This window comes from Scomber scombrus, chromosome 22 (genome assembly GCF_963691925.1).
Source record: "Scomber scombrus chromosome 22, fScoSco1.1, whole genome shotgun sequence".
Classification (NCBI taxonomy): domain Eukaryota; kingdom Metazoa; phylum Chordata; class Actinopteri; order Scombriformes; family Scombridae; genus Scomber; species Scomber scombrus.
The window spans coordinates 17,783,701-17,805,050 of NC_084991.1; the positions used below are offsets into that span (position 1 = coordinate 17,783,701).

Genomic DNA, 21,350 nt, shown 5'->3' on the forward strand with positions numbered 1-21,350 from the left:
AGTCCTGCCTATTAGACTCTCCACCTTTAAGCTTTCCTTGTTTGTTCTAATCTTTTATGGCCAAATGTGAGTCATGGCTCGGAGGTGATATAACTAAATATGAATCAAGACATATTTGTTTTGCTGTTTTTCCTACTCAAATTGCATGTTCAGTCCTGACAGCCTGTAAGCTTTGAGGGACCTTTGATGTAGTTACTGAATAAATGTGAATCACAAGTCCAAAAATCTTAAAATATAGAATAAGCATGGAATATATAATTTGTGAAATATAAATCTTCAGAATATATTTTCTAATTTATTTTTTTTAATACTTCCAATTAAATTTGGTAAAAGACCTTACCCTCAAGAATCTTTCCTGTTTGTTCTGCAGCTCCACCAGGTAGGACTTTGGCAACGTAGGCTCCAATGTCTCCATTACTGCCAGGGACCTCTTTCCCTCCAACTACACGGATACCCAGACCATTTCCTGCTTAGAACCAACAGAAAAGTCAGATAAATGGTATTTTTTGTATGGCAATTTACATATAAATGAATTGTTCTTTCCCTAACATTGACTCCCCCCCCCCTTTTTTCACCTACTTTGTGCCTGTCTCACAAAAAGAGACATACAATTGATACTGTTAACACATATACAGACACTAATATACATGCTAAGCAAAATAAAATTACCACACATTTATCTGTTATATTATATTGTCCCTCCACAGGTTCCACATAAAAGGACTTCACCTACACATAACCAAAACCTCCCTCCCTTTACAGTGCAAAACAACAAGCAAGAGCAAAATGACTAAGGCAAAATGACTCAGTTCATACACTCATAAACAAAACGCTTCCTTTGTGGGCCGTTGGTTAATTGTGCAAGATAATCCTGAGTGTGAGGGATACGCCATTTTGAGCATGGCAATGACTGATGAGCATGGAGAGGAGCCAAATCAAAAGGGAAGCCAGGAAATGAAATGTCTGCTTGCTTTGAGCCTGGAGGAATGGTGTGATGGAACGTAATAGCAAGTGACTTGTCAGTTTGTTGAGATTTGGCATGAATATCAAATAAATAAAATGCATGAAGCATACTAGTCATGCTCTGTAAACCTAATGAGACATTATGATCCAGATTAATGTGTACATTTTACTGAATGTTTAAAAAAAAAACATTTTTATTCTATTTTATGATTAAATGAAAACAATGCCTATGCTGTACACATGGCATATTTGATACAGTCAGTAAGCAAGGGGGTCAATACAATCTAATGCATGCATTACAGTCAATAACACATTAGCTTGTAATAAACCTCTTGCCTCTGCGCACATATTTTATTCCTATTATTAGCACGCTGCTGTTGTTGATGTTATTGAATGAAATTCAGTAAATTGTTATACTTTACCTGAGACACTGCGGTCTTTGGGATCCCTCTGCAGTTTGACCCTGAGGTGAGGGAAGGGGTAGTACGGGCCTTTACCCTGTGACCCATACACAATAGTGAGATGTTATGTATGTACACGGTAAATAGGAAAGAGAATGAAAGAATGAATACGTTGCAACATGGAAATTTGTGGTCTAAGTGCTTTTTGTTAACACCTCTCGTTAACTTACCACATAGATTGACTGATATACAGGTGTTTGAGTGTTGGTGCATGCATTTATTTACTGCTTGTTTTTGGTATATATGCAAGAACTCCAGGGTCTGCATGAATAGTACTGCTGTGTTTGTGTGTGTGTGTGTGTGCTCGTGTGAATGTATATTCTTTCCCGCTTCACCTGTCTTTTTTCTTGTCCGTTCTCTGATCGTCCATCTCTGGGTTTATCAAACCAGTCTGTCTCTTCTCGTCTCAGGTGGTAGGCTTCAGGAATAAGAAGCAGAACCAATTTGAGAACATGGACTTTTTCATACCATTACAGAGGATGGATTTCCTCAGGTAAATAAAAGGTCATTATATGCCATTAAGCAAAATTATATTAGTGAAAAGGCCATATTAATTCGTGATTGGTATAGCAAAATACAAGGGCCAGAAAAAAATTTCCCACATCAATCAGCAATTTGTTATTTAAAGTTCCTGTTGAAGGTTAAAAGTATGCCAAGCAACACAAAATGTTCACTGGCATTGCAAAATAATAAGAAACACATGTAGGTTTAATTGAGTGTGAATAAAAACAGTGTTAGTACAATATGTACAGTGTAGTGTAATCTAAACCTATAGCGTGGCAATTTTATATGAATGTAAATGTTGGGTATGCATGTTTTTTATTATTATTATCTAACACCATTTTCTTTTCAAAAACATGCATATATGTCTTACCATGTGACATTTTGCCATGTAAAATGATCAAAATACATTTAGAGAATTGCAAATGGGATGTATGTAAGTGTCTTAAACCTCCCCAACATTTAGTCATCATTTCATGAAGATGTGCATTTGAGTTGTGGTGCAGGTTAATATGTTAGCTAGATAACTAGATAACTGAACTAATACTCTACCATTTGTTGCATCGTCTCTGTTCAAAGCCATCAAGGAATCACTTAGGGCTGGAATCAAGGCAAATTAGTTTACATTGCAAAATGTTGGGATCCATATGAATCTATTAGCAAGTCGTTATGCTGTGCTCAAGATAACTCAGACCAGGGATTCTTAAACGAAACCAAGAACATCAACAATGCTATCTTAATTAAGAGTCTACACTTAGGCACTAAAACTGGCACATTTTGTGTCTTCTTACATAAAATATACTGTCCTCAGCTTGGAAAGTGGCCAGCCCCTTGCTGCTACTAAGTACTTAAAAAATCATGAATTGTTGTGTATGTACAACAGCATAAAGATACCATGGTTTTAGTAATTACTGGAATGATAGGAAATGTATTGTTTATATATATAGTTGATGGTTTTTGGCTTTCACCAAACAACATAACTGAGATTTACCAGACTTAATGTTCCTTCCAAACAATCATTTCCTTTCCTCTTGCAAGGGGACACTGTTCAGACACATTTTACAAAACTGGGTCCTCTGAGTGATGACAACAGAGAATATGCTTTTAATAATAGAAAGTGTAGAGAAAAATGAGGAGAGCTGCAGGAAATAATGCCAGATTTTCAGTAGTATTCTTGCATTATTGATTTTTTCCTCATATGATTTTCATTATTTTCATAATTTAAAAAATATATAGAAATAAAATGGGCCACACTAATTGAGTATGTACTTTTTGATTACTGGGAGGGAGAAATATCATAAGGAGATACGGTAGAGAAAGATAAACAGGCTTAAATGTATTCCATGCAACATTAAATGTGACATATAACAATACATACAAGCAAGTATTCACAACAAGACATGCAAGTTAAAGTTGTATATTTATTACACACAGTGTTGCAACCAAACATCATGCAATTCAAACAAAAACATTCAAGAACCCTCTACTGATACATGCATGCGCTGCATGGATGTACTGTAAATGTAAACTATTTTTGTATGAATGTCGCTATAATGTGGTAACATGTTCTGGCCTACAATTTGATTATCATAATGAACACATTTAACCTACAAATATATTTTTGAAACTTAAATATGATCATTAAATATACCATTAATAACCACTATCCACATCACAGATCAACTTTTGTGGATTCCAAACTATAATTAATGTACTACAGGCTATACACTGTCATTTTGAGGAATAATTGTAAAACTGGCTCATGTGACATAATTTTGTACCAATCATGGAAATTGTACAAGAGGGGGAGGCACTTTTTCAGTGTATCATTAGTGAGTAAAAAACGTTTTCTCAATCGGACCTGAGTTTTGAAGTATTATTCTGCTATTGTGGTTCAAGCCTTGTGTTGTTAATAAGTAGGATTTGAAGGACTTATATTCTTCATGGCTTAAAGTATATATCTTCTTTTCTGATGTGGAAGTGTTGTTGAAATAAAGTATTGACTGCCACAAATGAGCATTGCTATTTGAGGAGGAAAACCTCCCACACAATGTAGCTGTAAGTTATACCGTACGGTGTCATGCAGTGAACAAATATGGAAAATGTTACACAATATCTGAAATACTGACAGAAACACAGTGCATGCATAAAGATACATTCAAGCACACCCTATACAACATAGAGCAATATGTACTAAGGCATGCATGTACACAAAATAGAAAAGACTGACCAAATATACTGACACCAGAAAAGAAAAGATACATTCATCAAAGTTGAAATTAAACGTGAAGAAAATCACTATAGACACATGCAGATTTTCAATAAATACCCAAACAGCTAAATGCATGCAAGACCAATCATAACCAGACATTCTCAAGGATGAAACATTAAATAGGGAAAGAGCAACAATTTGACAAGTCTGTTTTTTACCTTCACTATCTGACATGGTGCCCTGAAGGTCATCCAGCAGCACATAACCCCTACCCCTGGTTGGCTCATCCCTGATATGCTGCTGCTGGGATTCCTGTAAGGATAGACAGGAACCAAACTGGTCCCTTGAATCAGCTGAGATGGGTGGCAGAGGTCCTGCTGATGCACGGGCCATGCCCATTGGCTGCCCAACAGGGCTCAACGGACTCTCTTCCTCTGAGTTCTGAGCTACTATTGGTATTCGGCCACGGCCACTTTGTACAATAGGGAGGCTGGTAGGTTTGGTGCGACCAGAAGGGGTTTGATAACTTGGTCCATCTCCAGACGTTTCACCGTCCCCTTTGAGCCTCAGGGAAGAGCTGGAAGGGTCTCTCTTGATAGACAGGTCCAGGCCATAGCAAGATGTAGGCCTGGATGAGGGTCTTGAGCGACTACCACTAGGATAGGCAGAGTCCAAACCCAAGCTCTGGCCCAAGTTTAGCGAACCAGCCAAGTTGGCACCCAAGGTGGATCCTAAGTATTTTTGCTGCTCTGCAATATTCTTTCGAAGACCAAATGTAATCTCATCCTGCATGAGTCGGCTGGATCTTGCGGATCCACTGGTAGACCCCAGATAATTGGTATAGTCTGTCTCCAAACCCCTGCTGTCGGTAACAGAGGAATACTTAGAGGAGATTTTAGGATCTATTAGTGGAGTCTTGTGTTTTTGGTACAACATGGATGCTGGGAGTTGTTTAGCTGCCTGCTTCTCTAGAGTAAGTCGACTGATGCTATACTTGTCTGACTTTGGATACTGTCTTTGGGAGTAACTAGAGATGCCAGAGCTTGGGGTATAATAGTGCTGGGAGAGACCTGTCAGTTGTTCTAGGTTTTCTGTCCCACCTGTACTTCTCCTAAACTCTTGCTTGAGTTGCTGCTTCAGGAGTTTCAGTTCATAGGGCTCCTCCATTGTATCCTCTTCATCAGGGGTCTTTCCAAAAGTATGGAGTCTGGAGGTAGATCCCAGATAGTCAGTAGAACCCAGATCTGCAGCACTCCTGCGCAGCAGCTTCTCTGCCTTGGCCAGTTCTCGCTCAGCCAGACTATAAGATGAAGACAGACCTGTGGAGCTCTTCGCCAATTCTGCTGCCTCTTCCAGCAGCATATAACTCCGAGGTGTATGGTGATCAACATCTGTGTAAAAGGAATCAGAGACAGCTGAAATAGGACTGCTTGCTATACTTCCTACCTCCAAAGCTCTGAGATCAAGGTGGTTGCCATATTTGTCATATTTGACTCCTAGGTAAGCTGATGATGTGGGATCAGGCTGGCGGCTAATGACTTCATATTTAGTTGCATCCAGCTCTGAAAGGAGGGCTGCTTGTCTGGCAGCTTTCTGCTGCAACAGGAGCATCTGGTGGTAACTCTGCTGCTGGGAGCTAGTGAGTGAGGGGACAGAGGAGTAGATAGAATGAGACTGGTAGGACTGGGGAGTCTGATAGAGAGACTGGTACTGGCTTTGAGGGTATTGGTACTGGGAGTATTTTCCATACTCATGCTTGGTCTGAGGTGGGACAAAGTCATCCAATTCAGTCTGAGGAGCTGTCCTGGGACGTTCAAGACCATGACTTTCAATCTCCTCATCTTCACCACCTCCACGCCCACCTCTAGTCTCTCTGATATTACTAACCTCACTGTCTGACATGTAGTCTCTGTCCTCAGCAACACTCTGTAAATAGGCCCTTTCTCTCTTCTCTCTCTCCTTCAGTAGGACATCTTTTCTACGATTAATGCCCATCTCCAAGTATCTAAGCTTGGCATCAATCTCTTTCTCCTCCTCATCAAGCTCTGCTTGTCTTTTGCGAAGTTTCGAGGACTCACGTTCCACCAGATCCAACTCACGATCAATGTCTTGGAGGATCTTAGCACGTGCCATGTTAGAATTGCGGCACATTCTGCGGCGGGCAGAACTGGTGCTATATGATGTCTGGCCACTAGTTGTTGACTCATCCTCTGAGGGTGGATTGGGGAGAGTCCTCTTCACCTTCTTTTGAGTGCCTGTTGGTGTGCCACCCGAGCCCTTCCCCTGTAGGAAAAAGTAAAAATGTTAAGGACTGTAGGAATTCAAATGGTCTTCTTAATCCCCCAAATAACTGTGTCAACTGGTCATGTAGTCCTCAGAATTTGGGAGACAAATTAACTTTAGATAATTGCACATTTTTTATTTCAATTATGATATCAAATTTAAAAATAGGGATGAGTCTCTCTATGACATGAATATAAAATCAGCACTATAGATTAGGACAGGAGCATGGTGAATGGGTGTATGAAAAATAATTGGAAAACACAGTTTATTGATCATTTGTGTATCCCAGTAAGATACATGCATTTCTGTCCATAAATGTTACCTACCACTCACTAAACCGTACACTCTTAAGTGTAGTCTCAAAAGAGGTAATTTATTCACATTAAGCCTCTATGGATATCTGACAGCTCAATATTTTCCTGCAAGCTCAGCTTATTTTCCAGCCTTTTATGTATGTATGAGATTCTCAACAGTGAATTGCCCAAGCAGAAATCTGACTTCCATACTGCATAAAGGCAAGGAGCAACATAGGATGCCTTAGTGGGTATGCATAACCTATTCAGTTGATTCTTTCATTTCCTTGTCCTTGTCCATGTCTTCAAACTGAAATGAACTTGGAGCTTTACACATTACTTAAAATGTTGTCCACAATAACTAATATGACATTATGGCACAAATGCTTAAATTCTTTAAGTGAAAAACTACAGAATTTAAACATTTATTTAAAGTCTGTATTTGTTTTTATAACTTTGCTAATGTTTCTACACTCAGAATTAAAGGTTTGGTACATCCCTTAGTCAGAGGTTACAGTTACACACATGTGTATTGGATTGCATAACAAAGTTCAGTGAACAGGTGCATCTGCTATCTTAAGCATAATATTGATTTAACTGTAACTACATTTTTTTGTGTACTTTGCTCAGGCAAACATTATATGACTTCACAAATTAATCTTTTTAAAAATTCATCCTCTGCATTTGAGCCATCAAAACTGTTTAGAAGCAGCAAACAGCTATAGTTCAGCGCTGTGGGTGAATCTCCACTCTTAAGGGCAACTCTGTGGTGATGAAAAAGGCAGTAGTACTCTAATACCTAACATGCATGTCATATTGTATGCAAGCTTCCTCATGCAAACATAAAGAGAACATACAAACTCTTGCTGTAGGGCAGCAGTGCCAACAACTGAGCCATCATGCCACTTGTGCTACATGAATACGACATGACAAATAATGGTTTTGTTGGTGCTACGAGATGCTTGACTTACAGTGGTTCATTTTACAGTTTAAATGGCAAGCTGACTTTAAATTGTGTAAAACCTAGTGCCCTAATAATCAAAGGCACAGAAAAACTGCCATCATTTAAGCTGTTAGTATTTTATCAAGAGATGAGCTCAACTTGGAAAAACATCCCCTGAAGGATTTAATTTAGTTTTGCAGAGTATTGATCAAAAATGGAGTCTAAGTAATGTATTGATATTCTTAAAGTTAGAATAAACCAACTTTTGTGTTTTTGTTAGCCAGTGCCTATGTTCTTTCTTATATTTATGTCAAAAGTTATAGTGATAGTACTCACAGTATAGCTATCACCATGCTGTGTGCCAGATGTTGCCTTTTCTTCTCCTGTTGGACTCATGGGCTTAGGGTCAGACATGGATCTCTGCATGGCTTTTGGTCCCCTGGGACTAGCTGGAGAGGCTTTCGATGAATCCGCACTTCCTCTTAGCTTTTGTGGGCTTGTATCACCCAGGGATTTCTCATAGGATACAAACTCAAGGGATTTGCTAGGGGATATACAGGGGGATATGGGGGAATAGAGCACATTGGGAGATTTAGGAGGGGCTTGAAGCGTAGAGGACTCAGCTTTAAGGTTAGGAGACTGGCCTATTTCTAAGGGGGTGGGTCGTTTCTTTGGTGAAGTCCTTTCAGAGTCAGACAGCTCCATTCTAGTGTCCATTCTAATGTTCCCATCTGTATCAGTTTGTATAGAAATTTCAGTGTGGGCTTGAAGAGACACTTCTGATTGCCCTCCCCTATCTCCCCTGGCAGTGCGTGGCCGGCTTTGCCTGCTTCTAGTTTGAGCCTCCCATTCATCTTGATCTTCATCATCAGTCTGCACACAACTGTCAACACTCTTTTTAGCACTTCTCTTTTTTCTCCCTGCTGTATAAGCTTTGCTGACTGTCTCATCCTCTTCATCTGTCTGGCACCCACTATCTGTGATCTTTCGAGACAGGACTGTGCCATCAGGTCCTAAAACAACTGCCTCCTGCAAGCCATGCCCTGGCATGTCTCCACCTGGGTACATCTGACGAAGCTTTTGCTCTTCCAGTTGCAGACGGAGTTGCTCTTGGAGTCTCTGAATCTGCTCAAGCTGTTGCTGTTGCTGAGCATATGTTTCTTTCTGCATCATAAGGTGAGCCTGTCTTTCTTCTTCTTGTTGGGTCAGGATATGCTGCTTCATGGCTTGCAGCTCCTCAAGTTCCTTCTGTACCAGGAGCTGTTCTTGCTCACGGAACCGCTGAATCTCATGACGCTCCCACTCTAATTCCTCAGCAAGTCGTTGTTGCTTGAGTTTTTCCATCTCTAGCCTTTCACGCTCTACCTGATACTGGCCATCCCCAGGAACCATGGGTGAGGAAAGAGCCTCCAGTGAAGCAGCTATGGCCTCCAGTGAGGCATCAGTGTAGCTGTCAAGAGATAAAGAGGGTGTTGCTGTGTTGACAGCTTCAGCAGAAGTAACTGCTCTAGATATCTCCAGATTGAGCGGGGCATCTCCTTGTTCTTCTACTGCAGTAATGGAGATGGTAGACAGGAAACTATGGGACCGTGTCAGTGGCAAGTTCTGGAGGTTGGACAGTGAAGGCATGGTGTCGCTGGTATGCATACCTGACAGTGTGTTGTATGTTGTACTAAAGATGGAACCAGGTTGGGTGGTAATGGCATATGTAGATGGAATTGGTGCTGCAACAGAGGAATAGACCACCCCATTTGATGACCTTAAGACACTGCTTGTACCAAAGAGTGTACCAACAGCACTTGTGACTCTGGCTTGGGAATAGGGTGGAATTGTCATTCCTGCGTATGTCCCTTTCTTGGAGTAGTCAACTGCTTCACCTGTCAAAAGTCAAAAACATCAGTTGAGTCCATATAATGCAGACTAATTCAATGTTGAAGCAAGTAATGCCTTATCCAAATCATGGAAAAAGGTGGAAAAGGGATTTAAAAAAACCCTCCAATGTCCACAAGCATTAACAAAATGCACAGTAACAGCATGCAGGCACATGCAAAAATCTCACGATGAAAGAACAAAAAAACAAAGAAAAATGAATTGTCCATGCAAAACAAAACAAAAAGTAAAAACAAACCAAAAAATACCATGTTAGCCATGAATGAGTGGAGGCAGTTCAAAATGACATTTAAGTGACAGGTCTGCAATGTCACTGCACTGACCTGCATCAGAAATCTTTGCTGAGGTAAGATCTACTGCACCCTCTGTGGTGCCACTGAAGTTATAGCTGTTCTTACTCTTGTAAAAGAACAGGCCAGCTTCTGCTAGATTAGTGTCAGACATTGACGGTTTAATTCCACCAAACCCTCTCATGCCATAAGGGGAGCGGTCATACTGGTAATGGTCATCACGATATCCAAAGCGATCTTCAGGCAGGGGCGTGGTGGGTTGCTGAGTAGTGCAGCTTCCTGCAAATGGTAGCTTGTACACAACATCACAGCATACAGCTCTTTTTCCTGCAGTCAGATCGACTGGTTTGCCATCATCATCTGTGATTACAGCTGTGACCACTTCCGCAGAAGCAGCATCCATAGACACTAGAGTGTTGAATGGTTTTGTTGTGCTTAGGTCAACAGCTCCTGCCACTAAGGTTGTTCCTGTAGTTAATCCATTGGCGACGCAACCTGCAACAGAAGTGGGTGCAATAGTGACAGGGACGGACTGGAAAACTCCACCACCCGTGCTTGACCCAACTGAGAGGTTAATGGGGATCTCTGTACCAGCATTAGTGGAGGGTTGAGAATCAATAGGGCGATATATAATTTGAGAAACAGGTTCAAATGCTTTGTTTTTTGTAAGCTGAAGGGGCACTGAAGATGCTTGGTAGGTGTCTACATTATCAGATTGCTGGATTGTGGCAGCACAGGTCACGATGGTGATGCTATCAGTTACAATAGAGACAGTGGATGATTCAGTACTAAGGTTGACCACAGATGACTGCACTGCACTGTTCTGACGACTGACATCAGTTGCAAAGGACTGATGTCTTGAGTCTGGACCAGATGACAGATCCACACCATTCATGCCTGATTCTGGGTCCACCTTCAAAGTCCTAAGATCTACCACCTCACAAGGTTGGACGGCCTGTCCATTCTGTACTGGCAATTGGGGTTTAGTTTTCTCCAATGAGATTGGGACACCATTTGCCCTTGGAGCTGGCACTGGTGGTGGTGTCCTTTCATGTACAACAGAGACAGTGGTTCTTTGGACTTCTGTAGTGACCACTTGAGAGATGAGGTTAGGCATAACCACAGATGGCTGTGCTGAGGCAGATATAGCCTCAATTATGTGACAAGAACTAGATACGTGTTTTTCTGGGCCACAAATCTCTTGACTCTCAATGGATTCTGTCACTCGCGTGAATGCCAGAGGCACCCTGGTTGTTTGAGGAGGAGTAGGTTGTGGATGCTGCTGTAGAAGTGATTGAGGCTGAGGCTGTGGTTGGTGATAACTTTTGGGCTGAGCTTGACGTGAGGGAGATGCCGGGCCAGGGCTAGTAGGAGCTTGAGTTGAGATACCATCTACTGGAGAGCTGGGCTGTGATGGGAGTGTAATGACCACATATGTATCACGAAGATTGCTGGCATATCTTGGAGAAGAGGGAGACTTTGGTGAGGGTTGAAATGGCTTGCTCTCAGAAGAGGGGCTCAGATTCAGGGCTATGTCAGTAGAACCAGTGGGAAGTGCAGTGGGTCTCGGTGGATGTGGGACATGGGCAGGTGAAGACGGCTGGGAACCAGGCTTAGGTGCAATTGGAGGTTTGACACCATGTCCTGGTCTGTGGCTATCCCCAATACCAGCAGGAATTGATGGCTTTGGGGGAACAGGAGGGGGGACATGAGGTTTGTATGTTGGTGTAACTGCTTGTCTTGTAGGTGATCCTTGGGATATAGTCATAGCCATTGTCTCTGGTCTGATTGGAGTTGCTGCAGCCTGAGACGGAAGTGGAACTGGAGCCTTCCTGGGGAAAACAGTAGGTTTTGGTGGGGTGGGAGGAGGCAGTGGTGGTGCAACAGGTACTTCTGCTGTTTCCTGAGAATTAGCCATACGCAGGACGCTTGGCTTAGGGGGCACGGGTGGGGCAGTTGACACAATGCTAGGTATACTGGGAGTGTACTGCGGAACTGTGGGTAAGGGCGACACACTGACAATCACAGGGGCTGATGTTTTTGGGAATGCACTTGATAAGTCAACAACATCAGCCTCGGATGCTGCAATGGTGGTGTGAGTTTGCTGATCTGAAAATGCTGTCACAGCTTTGCTTTCCATAGTTGACGTCGTGTCTGATACTGCGGATATCTCCTCTTCCTTTTTAAACATACTCTCGTCATCAGAGGACAACTCTCCTGAAGAGCATTGCGTCACCCTTAAATCTGGAATCGGGTGGAGCGCCCTTCTAGATGCAGTTGCCTCTATTTCTGGGTCCTGCTGAGTAGGACTTGTTCCAGGAGTCAGCACTCTTTTCATTAGCTCTTCATAGGCAGTTTCAGCATCCAACAATGGCTTCCCATCTTTGCCTAATGTTATTGTACAAACTTTGGAGAAGGTAATCTCAGCAGGTTGCAAGACAATTTCTGGGTTAGTGCTTTCTATCTTTGGCTGGATTTGTTGATATTCTTGCTCTAGCTGCATGAATTCCTTCCTCTTCTTTATCATGTCTTCATACACTTCATCTGGTGATCTCAGGATTTTGGGCTGACCAGGAACACCAATCTTCTCTGGCTCCCCTATATCAGCTGTTGAATTGTCAATAAGAGATGCATAGGCATAATCTTCAATAAGCATGCCTCCATAAAGGGACTCTTTTCCCAGTTGAATCTCGCCTTTGTCAGCTGTTGGAGACTTAGCCTTCAGCAATATTTCCTCATAAGCCTCATCAGCAGATTTGAGAGCTTTTGTGTGTGCTTTATCAGTATTTTGATTATCTGTTGGGGAGTGAAGAGATACTGATGTAGGCAGTTTATATGTTTTCTGGACTTCTGCAATCTTTGCGGCATAGATTTCAAAACCTTCAGGATCTGATTCAATACTGGGGGAGAAATCAGAGCAAGATGATCGTCTGATCTCCTCCATTTCAGCTTCCTGCCTCAGTTCTTCAGTTGGTGAGGCATCTTCAATAGGGGAAAGATTGCTTGGTGGTGTCTTTGGACGTTCTCGCCTTCTCTGGGCTCTAATCTCTTCTTTATCTTTCTTTGATTTTTTCCCTGAGCCCTTCTGCTTTTCTTGCTCCCTGAGCAGTTCCTCTTCTTCCCGTAACTCTTCTTCCTCAGATGAGTCTTCAATAGTTGGCAGCATTTGGCCAGGTTGTCTGTGTTTGGCTTTCCTGTGTTGTTTACCCTCACCAGAGCGAATGTGGCTGGGACTACTGTCACTGTCTTCATCCAGAGATGAGAGGGATGTTGGGGATGTCCCAGGTGTAAAGCTGGATGCATGTAGACTGGATGACCCCTCACCTCTAGACCGATCATCTGGCGAGTCTGTAAGGCTTTCCATCTCAGGCTCTCCATCATCATTGGGTACATGCATAGGGCTGCTGGTTGCATTCAGCTCCATAGTTTGGAATTTGCGAACTCCAGTACCACTCTGACGTTCCTCCTCTCTTGGTTCTGGTACCCCCTCTTTGTCTTTTGCAGATCTATCCAATGAACTGTAAAGTTGTTTATCTTCTTCATCATCTGGACTTATAGTGCTTTTCTTGGTAAGTCGTCTGGCTTTTCCTGATGTTGTCCTCTCTACAACCTCTGTTTTCTCCTGTTCCATTTTTTTCTTCTCATCCTCTCTGATCTTTCGCCGGATTAGGTTTTCCTCATCAGATGGAGAAGCATCCTCATTCTCACTCATTTCAATTATTTGTTTCCGGATAAATTCCTCATCATCCCCTGACATAGGGCTTTCTTTTCCAAAGCTTTCACTGCTATCATCCAGTGAATCTGCCCTTATATCCATGGGCACAAGGAGCTTTTTCTTTGTGATACCTTTGGCATTCTTCTCACAAAGTTCTCTGTCATCTTCTGAACTTGGTGAGTCAGGTGAAAGAGGAAGCACCTCTAATTTACGTCTGGTCTTTAATGTATCTGTTAGTTTCTCCTCATCATCCTTTGGTTGTGTGCTTGGCTGGGCCTCAAGAATGGGAAGTACTGTGCTTTCCAGCTTTGCCAGGTCTGAGGGGCTGGTGGGACTGCCCTCCCTAGCAGCCATTTCTTTCTCTCCAGGCTCTTTCAGAGTCTCAACCGTTTTGACCTGTTGAATGAAAATAAGATATAATTATGTTTTTTTCTCAATATATTGCAATGCATCAAAGAAAAATATTTAAACTGGATTGGTTATTCAAAATATAGCAGTAGTAGAGTAAATGATGAAAATAAGCTTTGTGGATTTGATTTATTTACAGCAGTAGAGGGCTCAGTAAATCATGTCACACCAAAAACTGGTTGGTGTAATCTGTGGTAAAGGCACAGTATTACTTTGTTTGTAGTACTGGGCTTTTAGAGCAGCATGGAAAATAAAAATTTTAGGCATTTTTCAAATTATTTTTAGATAATCAGTGAAGTTGACAAAGCGCATTGAATTACAATATACATTTTGGACAAGCTACTACAAAAGTTCTAATCTTTAAGCATGTGATACAGTCTGTAATTAAAACATTTTATATTGCATATATATATTTATATTGTTACATTAATTTTCAATACAATACCTAGTTAAGCCATTTCCCATATAACTGACCACATATACCATATTTGTTAATTACATCAGAGACTAAGCAATTGATGTACGAAGATAATCATGTAATCTACCACTACTTGTGTGAAATACTACGGTCACCTCAGTGACTGCATCTTCATCATTGGGCTTTTCCAGAGGCTGAGCTTTAGCCTCCTTTTTCTCCTCCATGTTAGTGTTATCCTCATTTGGACCTTTGTCCTGCTTACTAACTACAGAGACTGGGATTTCAGGTTCTACTACAGGGACTGAAACTACTGATACAGACACATCTCCATTTTCAAAAGCTTTCTCTGATATTTCATCCTTTTTTGATTTTGTGTTCTCTCCTACATCAAACTCTGGAGTGCCATCTTTGTCAAAGACTGCACTTTCCTCGGATACCAAAATAGATTCCTGGATGTTGCCAGCAACAGGTTTTGACTCAACCTCCTCTTCGTCAAGTTTTGCTTCTTTCTCAATGATTGACACTTTTCCCTCAGTGAATTTCTCAGGCTGTTTTTCATCATTGCCTGTTTGATCTAACTTTACTTCATGTTGATTTTCACCAGTGCTGTTTAATTTTTGTGAACCAGACTCTGCCTCATCCTGGCTGAGTTTGTCCTCACAGGATTTATCTCTGACTTTTGTTTCACTAATGACAGCTGAGGATGACACCATCTCTATGCTTTGCATTGGCTCTGTGGTATTGACCTTTCCTTCCTCTTTAACATCAGGTGGTGGGAGAACAGATGTAACTGCTTTCTTAGATTTGTCATCTTCTTTTAACAGCGTCTCTATAGGTGTCTGATTTTCCTCTTTCAGTGCTTCACTCTCTGCTTTGACTAAAGATTTTTCTATCTCCACTGATTTCTCTGGCAATGAGGCTGTCTCAACAATGCTTTTCTCAGCAGGTGATGGCTCACACTTTGTTTCTGAATCAACCTCTTTCCGTATCTGTATCTCTTCTTTTGGGATTTCTTCAGCAACAGTCAGGATTGTCTCACCTGCTCTTTCTGATTCCCTTTTCTCTACACAACACACATTCTCTGTTTCAGTAGATGAGTGTTCTGCTTCATTAACCTTCCCTTTAAGTGGTGTCTGGTCATTTTCCTTCTTAAGTGTAATCGGTTCATTTGCATCTTCTTCCAAAGTTTTCCTCTCATCAGGTTTATCCTCAATAATACTTTCCTTAGCTGCATTTTTCTGAACTCCCTTCTCTTCTAAGGCTTTGCTATCATCTGATTTTCCCTCAACTGTTGTCTTCTCAATATCCTTCTCCTCAATAGTTTCCTTGTCAACACATTTTTCCTCAACAACGCTCTCTTCAACAGTGTCCTTTACTGTTTTACTCTCAACTGATTTTTCCTCAACAGCTTTCTCAGCTGTTTCCTGCTTAGCAGTTTCCTGTTCAATGATAACATTCTCAACAGTGATCTCATTTTCTTTCTCCAGAGCTTTGGTTTCTCCTTCAACTGGAGCAATGGGAATTGACTTATTTGCAGGATCAAGTGTAGTAGGCCCCTTCTCTTTTTCTATGGGTTTGTTTTCCACTTCATTAGCCTGACATTTCTCCTCTGAAGCTGAGGCAGGGGGTTTGCTGTCTGAAATCACTAAAGCACTTTCAGATACTACACATTTTGCTTGCTCAGGTTCTAATTCTTCCACGGGCTTGTCAGGTTTATGTTCCTCAACTTTGTCAACAGGGGCTACTACATCTAAATGTTCTGCAGCCTCAACTGAAGCTTGAGGAGTGTCTTCTGTGAATGTTGGCTTCTCGACTACTGGTTCTGGTTCTGGTTCTGGTTTTATTTCTGCAGTAATTTCATTCTTGATGTCAGGTGCTACAGTCTCTGCCTCAGGTTTTGGGGGGATGATTGTATGGTCCACATTACAAGCTGTATCCACTGTATCAGATATAGTCTGACCTACTGTAGTGGCGTGGGTTTCATCTATATGAGGCTGACCAAGTTCAACCTCTATTACTTTCTCCTCTTTTTCATTTTTAGCTGTGGAATCTGGCTTTGGCTCAGACTGATCAGGAATTTCCTGTGTGACTGCTGCAATGACTGAGGCAGATTTTGGTTCAACTGAATTAGTTGTCACATCTAGAGGCTTTTCTGGAGTGGGCACCACTTTGTCATTATCTGTCAGGGGAGCTGCAGCCTCATCCTGAGAAACCTTGGAATTTGGCTCTGTTTCTACCTCAGGAGGGACTGTTGTTTTGTCTAAGTCTGTATTAGTCAATAGATTTTGCATCTCACTTTTCACAGAGAAAGAAAGGTTCTCTGTGGCTTCTTCAGAGCTACTCTGCTGTTGCGGAACTGCTGGGATTTCACTGACAGTTGCACTCTGGGCTTGCTGCTCAACCTTAGATGGCTCTGTTTCAAGGTGACTATGGTCCTCTGCCGCTTTCTCACAGCTACTCTGTTGTTGTTCAATTGCTGGGATTTCACTGACAGTTGCACTCTGTGCTTGTGGCACAGCATTAGATGGCTCTGTTTCAAGGTGACTATGGTCCTCTGCCACTTTCTCACAGCTACTCTGTTGTTGCTCAACTGCTGGGATTTCACCAACAGTTGCAGTCTGTCCTGGCTGCTCAACGTTAGATGGCTCTGTCTCAGGGTGAGTATGGTCTTCTGCTACTTTCTCAGAGCTTATCTGTTGTTGCTCAACTGCCGGGATTTCACTAACAGTTGCACTCTGTGTTTGTTGCTCAGCATTAGATGGTGATATGTCAGGATGAGGAGGGTCCTCTGCTATTTTCTCAGAGCTACTCTGCTCTTGTTCAACTGCTGGAATTGCAGGGTTACTCTCGGCTTCACTCTCTGAAACTGAAACTTTTTGTTCAGGATGAATTACAGGCTCAGGTACTGGTTCAGCTGCTAATGGTTGTTTTTGTTCTTCTGACTTTGGTGTTTCCTGAGGGGTGTTATCAGCAAGAGGGGCACTATCAGAGGGAGGGGCATCATGATCAGGTGAAATTGCAGCAGGTGTGGGAATGGTTGTGGGCTCTACCTTGGTCTCAGGAGCAGGTGAGGGTAGGTTTGCTGCTTCTACTACAGGTTTGCTATCTACAGCAGCAGGGGCAGGGGTGGAGGAGGGGGCAGGAGCAGGTCCAGGCGGTGGCTTCTTTGGGGAAGCCATGGCTGGAGGCGGCATGTCTCCGAGCTGACCCGACATGGCTCGTTGGGTCTGACAGTTGAGGCAAAGCCATTCTTTCTGTGAGACAAAGACAGTAAAATATTGTTAGTGATTAATATCAGTTCTTTAAAAAAATGTCCAGTGTTAAGTGTTTATACAACTAAATCAGTAAAAGTAAATGGCATAGATTTGTTAAAAAGACTATGTAATTAGATAGTCACTGTGACAATGCACCAATATAACTTCTTCTATTTCTAGGGGAGCTTTTACATCTGTGGGACTTCAGAGATGGGCCTATGCATAATGCATGGTAATGGGACAGGAGTTTACCAAGGCATGTCAGAAGTTGGGTGGCTTTTGCAGACATTTCATGTAGCAGACTAACCAGAGAGACTGTGTTTGAGTTTGTTTTTATGATTGTATCATTTGGTGTTCAAACACGACAGTACAACGTGCACATATCCTAAACATTACCTTGTTAAATAAACCATTTACAAACATTTAAAACAAAAAAAACATAAGTCTCCTGGCATCACAAATGTGTAAATTAGTGAACCACAACTGTTTCTCTTTTCAGAAATCCACTCCCTGTACATTTTATTTAGTTCCAGTTGCTCCCCCCAACTCAAGCCAAGTTAAGTAATGTCTATAGTGCTGTTTATTCTTCAAGTGCAATAATATTTCTCATTATTTCCTCCCTAAAGTCACCTGGGATGTAGTCTTTACACACAGCTAAACATTGTTACCACTTACGAAAAAGAAACACTGACACAGATGTTCTAATCCGTCTGCTTTGGCTGTATCTGCCCTGTCATGGCTAGCTTATTATTGTTGTTTATTCCCAGGGACCCACACGTGGCTCTAAATGTACATATTAAGGCTGAAGGCTGTGGTGTGTGGTAAAATAACTATGGTACTTATAATTCATTAGCGGTTATTATTGGAGGTTAATATCTAGTACTGATCCTCTTTGAATTGAAATTAAAGTGATTATAAACAATCAACAGTGGGATGTTGATGAGATTTTAGAAAATACAAATAAATAAACACTGAAGCTATAGACAGTACACACAGACACACACACACACACACACACACACACACACACACACACACACACACACACACACACACACTCTCTCTCTCTCTCTCTCTCTCTCTCTCTCTCATCTGCCTAACACACCAATTGCACACACACACATACACTGACTCCCAGAAGAGCTAACAGTCAGCATGTTTTCATTGCACCTTCACTCTGATGTAAACACCTCATTTCACATTTCGCCACAGCTTTCCGGTGCTGCAACATTCCTCTGTGACCCCCCTCTTACAAATGCTTTTGCATGGTTTACCAGCAGGGTTTATGCTAAATTCTGCCTGCATGTAAGCCATGCAGCAGAAAATCCATCTCTATCCAAGCACAAAGAGACAGAAAGAAAGACTGAGACAGAATGAGTGCAAAAAAGCAGGAGACTGAGATAATATAGCAGCAAAGTCAGGGTATGAGCCATTGTGTCATGCCACACCTACAGTATGAAGCTTACTCTACTGAGATAATTATATAGCTGCCCACAGATCTTTGCGGCAGGTCTTAAATCAAAAAAGGCAGCAAAAATATTTTGACAGTGATTTTAATATCTGGAGAAACAACAGCAATAACAGCCCTCCTTCCATCACTAAAGTTTGCTGACATTAGTTTGTTACATTCCTAATCAACTTAATCCTTAGACATGATGATGGACAAAGTACAGATGCAAGTTCCTTTGTGTGTGTGTGTGTATGTGCAAGTACGAGCACACGCTATCGGCATGACCCATCCATCCCTGCTGGGAGGACTTGAGATGGGAGTTTCTCCAGCTTGACGGCTCTATCAGTTAAACCAGAGAGAGCAGGCACTGAGAGCCGGAGAGATGGCTGCTGATAGGAAATGCTAAAAAAACCACTCAGTCAGAGAATTGGTCAGCCTCAGCCACTTCAGAACCTGTCATCACTGACGTTATCAACACATCACAGCAGGCACACTTACAGCCTTTACTGCCCCCTCACTCACTCAATACACTTATATCAATTTGTTTATTTTAGCTACTGTGCAGCTTCTGTGCTACTCTGCACTTAAAAAGAGGTGATTCCTATAAATTCCCTGTTGAAGCAGGAAAGTTAATTCAACTCACTGCTGATGAAAGGCCATCTCAAATGTGTTTTCTACTGATTTGCCTTACAGCAGTCACCCTAAAAGGCCAGTGTCCTCCTGGTTTCATTTAAAGCTACACAGAACAACTCCAGAGGTGGTAGCTCCAAACTTTAACACCCAGTAACCAACACATAAGACAAAATTTGCTAGTAGCTGGTTCACAGCAAGCACTGATGCATACAAAGGAATTCACAACATTTTCTGCCTCCAGCTCAAATGGGAGGAGTTGTTTTATGTATTTTATTTTTCAGTTTTCTCTAACTGAATAATCAAAACAAGACAAGTCTACAGCCACGCTAGCATCTCTGTGAGACTGTTATTAGGCAAAGCAGCGCTTTACAGTAAATGCTAACATTAGCATGCTAACATCCTGACAAAGACAATGCTATTATGCAGATGTTTAGCGGATACTATTTACCGGTTGTACCATTCTAGCTGGAATCAATCATTAGTTTACTGGGATGTCCGACAAGTTCAGAAACGGTTCCTCACCAGTAGTATCACAAATAGAATATATGGGGTGAATCCAAAATGTCTGATTTAATGGCATGGTACACTATGTAGTGTTGCCTTGTAATTAACACTAATGAGACAGCTGATGATTTTCCATAATGCAGTTTCCAAATAAAAGTGTCATGTCTGTGTATGCTTCTGTTTGTCTGCCTTGATGGCTTCTGCAAACAGCAGCATGGATGATTCATAAAAGGAAGGTAGTCACTCACATCACAATCTTACAAGGACGTTTCCTGGCATCAAGTGTTCATGGACGCCAAAGGGTTGACACACAACGCCCACAGAGATGAGCTTGTGACGGTGGTGATGACATACATACTGTGATAAAAGGTAATGAAGGTCTTGGAAGACAATGACAACTTGCTCTTTCTTCCCACATGACATGCCCTCAAATAAATAAAAAGCTCAAGACTAAGTGAGAGTTCCTCAAAAGACACAGGGTAAAGACAAGGGATCCAATGAAGGTTTTACCCATCTAATTTTAGACAGCCTGGCACAGAGAGGGTTGCCAGGTTGGTTGAGGATCTAGGAGAGGATGGGACAGATGAATAAAGACAGATGACAGGATGCAGAGGTAAAGGAAGCGGGAGGACAAACCAAGAAAAAAAAGTGATAGTGGTGTGTAGACATGAGTGAGAGCAAAGATAGGATGGTGAAACAATGGGCAGGAGGAGAAAGTGTGAATGATGTAGTCAGGGAAGGGGTGAAGCGGTAGAAGTGAAGAAGCTTAATGGTCATTGGAGGTGACTCAACGCCAGCTACTGCCAACAAGCTTAACATTATTACACTGTAAATCTGCAAATAAATTCCTGGGAAGTCAAGCTGTAGATCACAATGACCCAAAATGACCATAAATATTACAATACAGATTGAAATTTTGGTTGACATCACTTACACATGTAGCAAAACAAATTCCCGCCCTGCTTCCAGGTTAGCTTCTTATCTACTTGCTTTTATTGCTCTATGTTATTTCTCAATGAGGGTATCTGTCACTGTAATGGCATGACCTTTCCACTAGGTGGGGCTGTGGCCCTAAGTGACTCTGTATTTTGGCCCTGAGCATGTGCCGTACAATGTGTCTGAAAAGCCGAAA

At 41.8% G+C, this 21,350-nt stretch overlaps 1 protein-coding gene across 1 annotated transcript in view; it reads right to left on the reverse strand.

Moving 5' to 3' along the window:
• The window catches only part of pcloa (piccolo presynaptic cytomatrix protein a), a 53,069-nt gene that overhangs the window by 16,276 nt on the left and 15,443 nt on the right, over positions 1-21,350 (reverse strand). Inside the window, exons 4-11 of the mRNA XM_062443813.1 lie at positions 17,428-17,631; positions 9,870-13,947; positions 7,993-9,533; positions 4,356-6,420; positions 2,478-2,525; positions 1,760-1,842; positions 1,386-1,461; positions 341-466 (exon numbers count right to left, since the gene is read on the reverse strand). Coding sequence (XP_062299797.1) covers positions 341-466; positions 1,386-1,461; positions 1,760-1,842; positions 2,478-2,525; positions 4,356-6,420; positions 7,993-9,533; positions 9,870-13,947; positions 17,428-17,631 — 8,221 coding nt within the window. The remainder of the gene's footprint in view (positions 1-340; positions 467-1,385; positions 1,462-1,759; positions 1,843-2,477; positions 2,526-4,355; positions 6,421-7,992; positions 9,534-9,869; positions 13,948-17,427; positions 17,632-21,350) is intronic.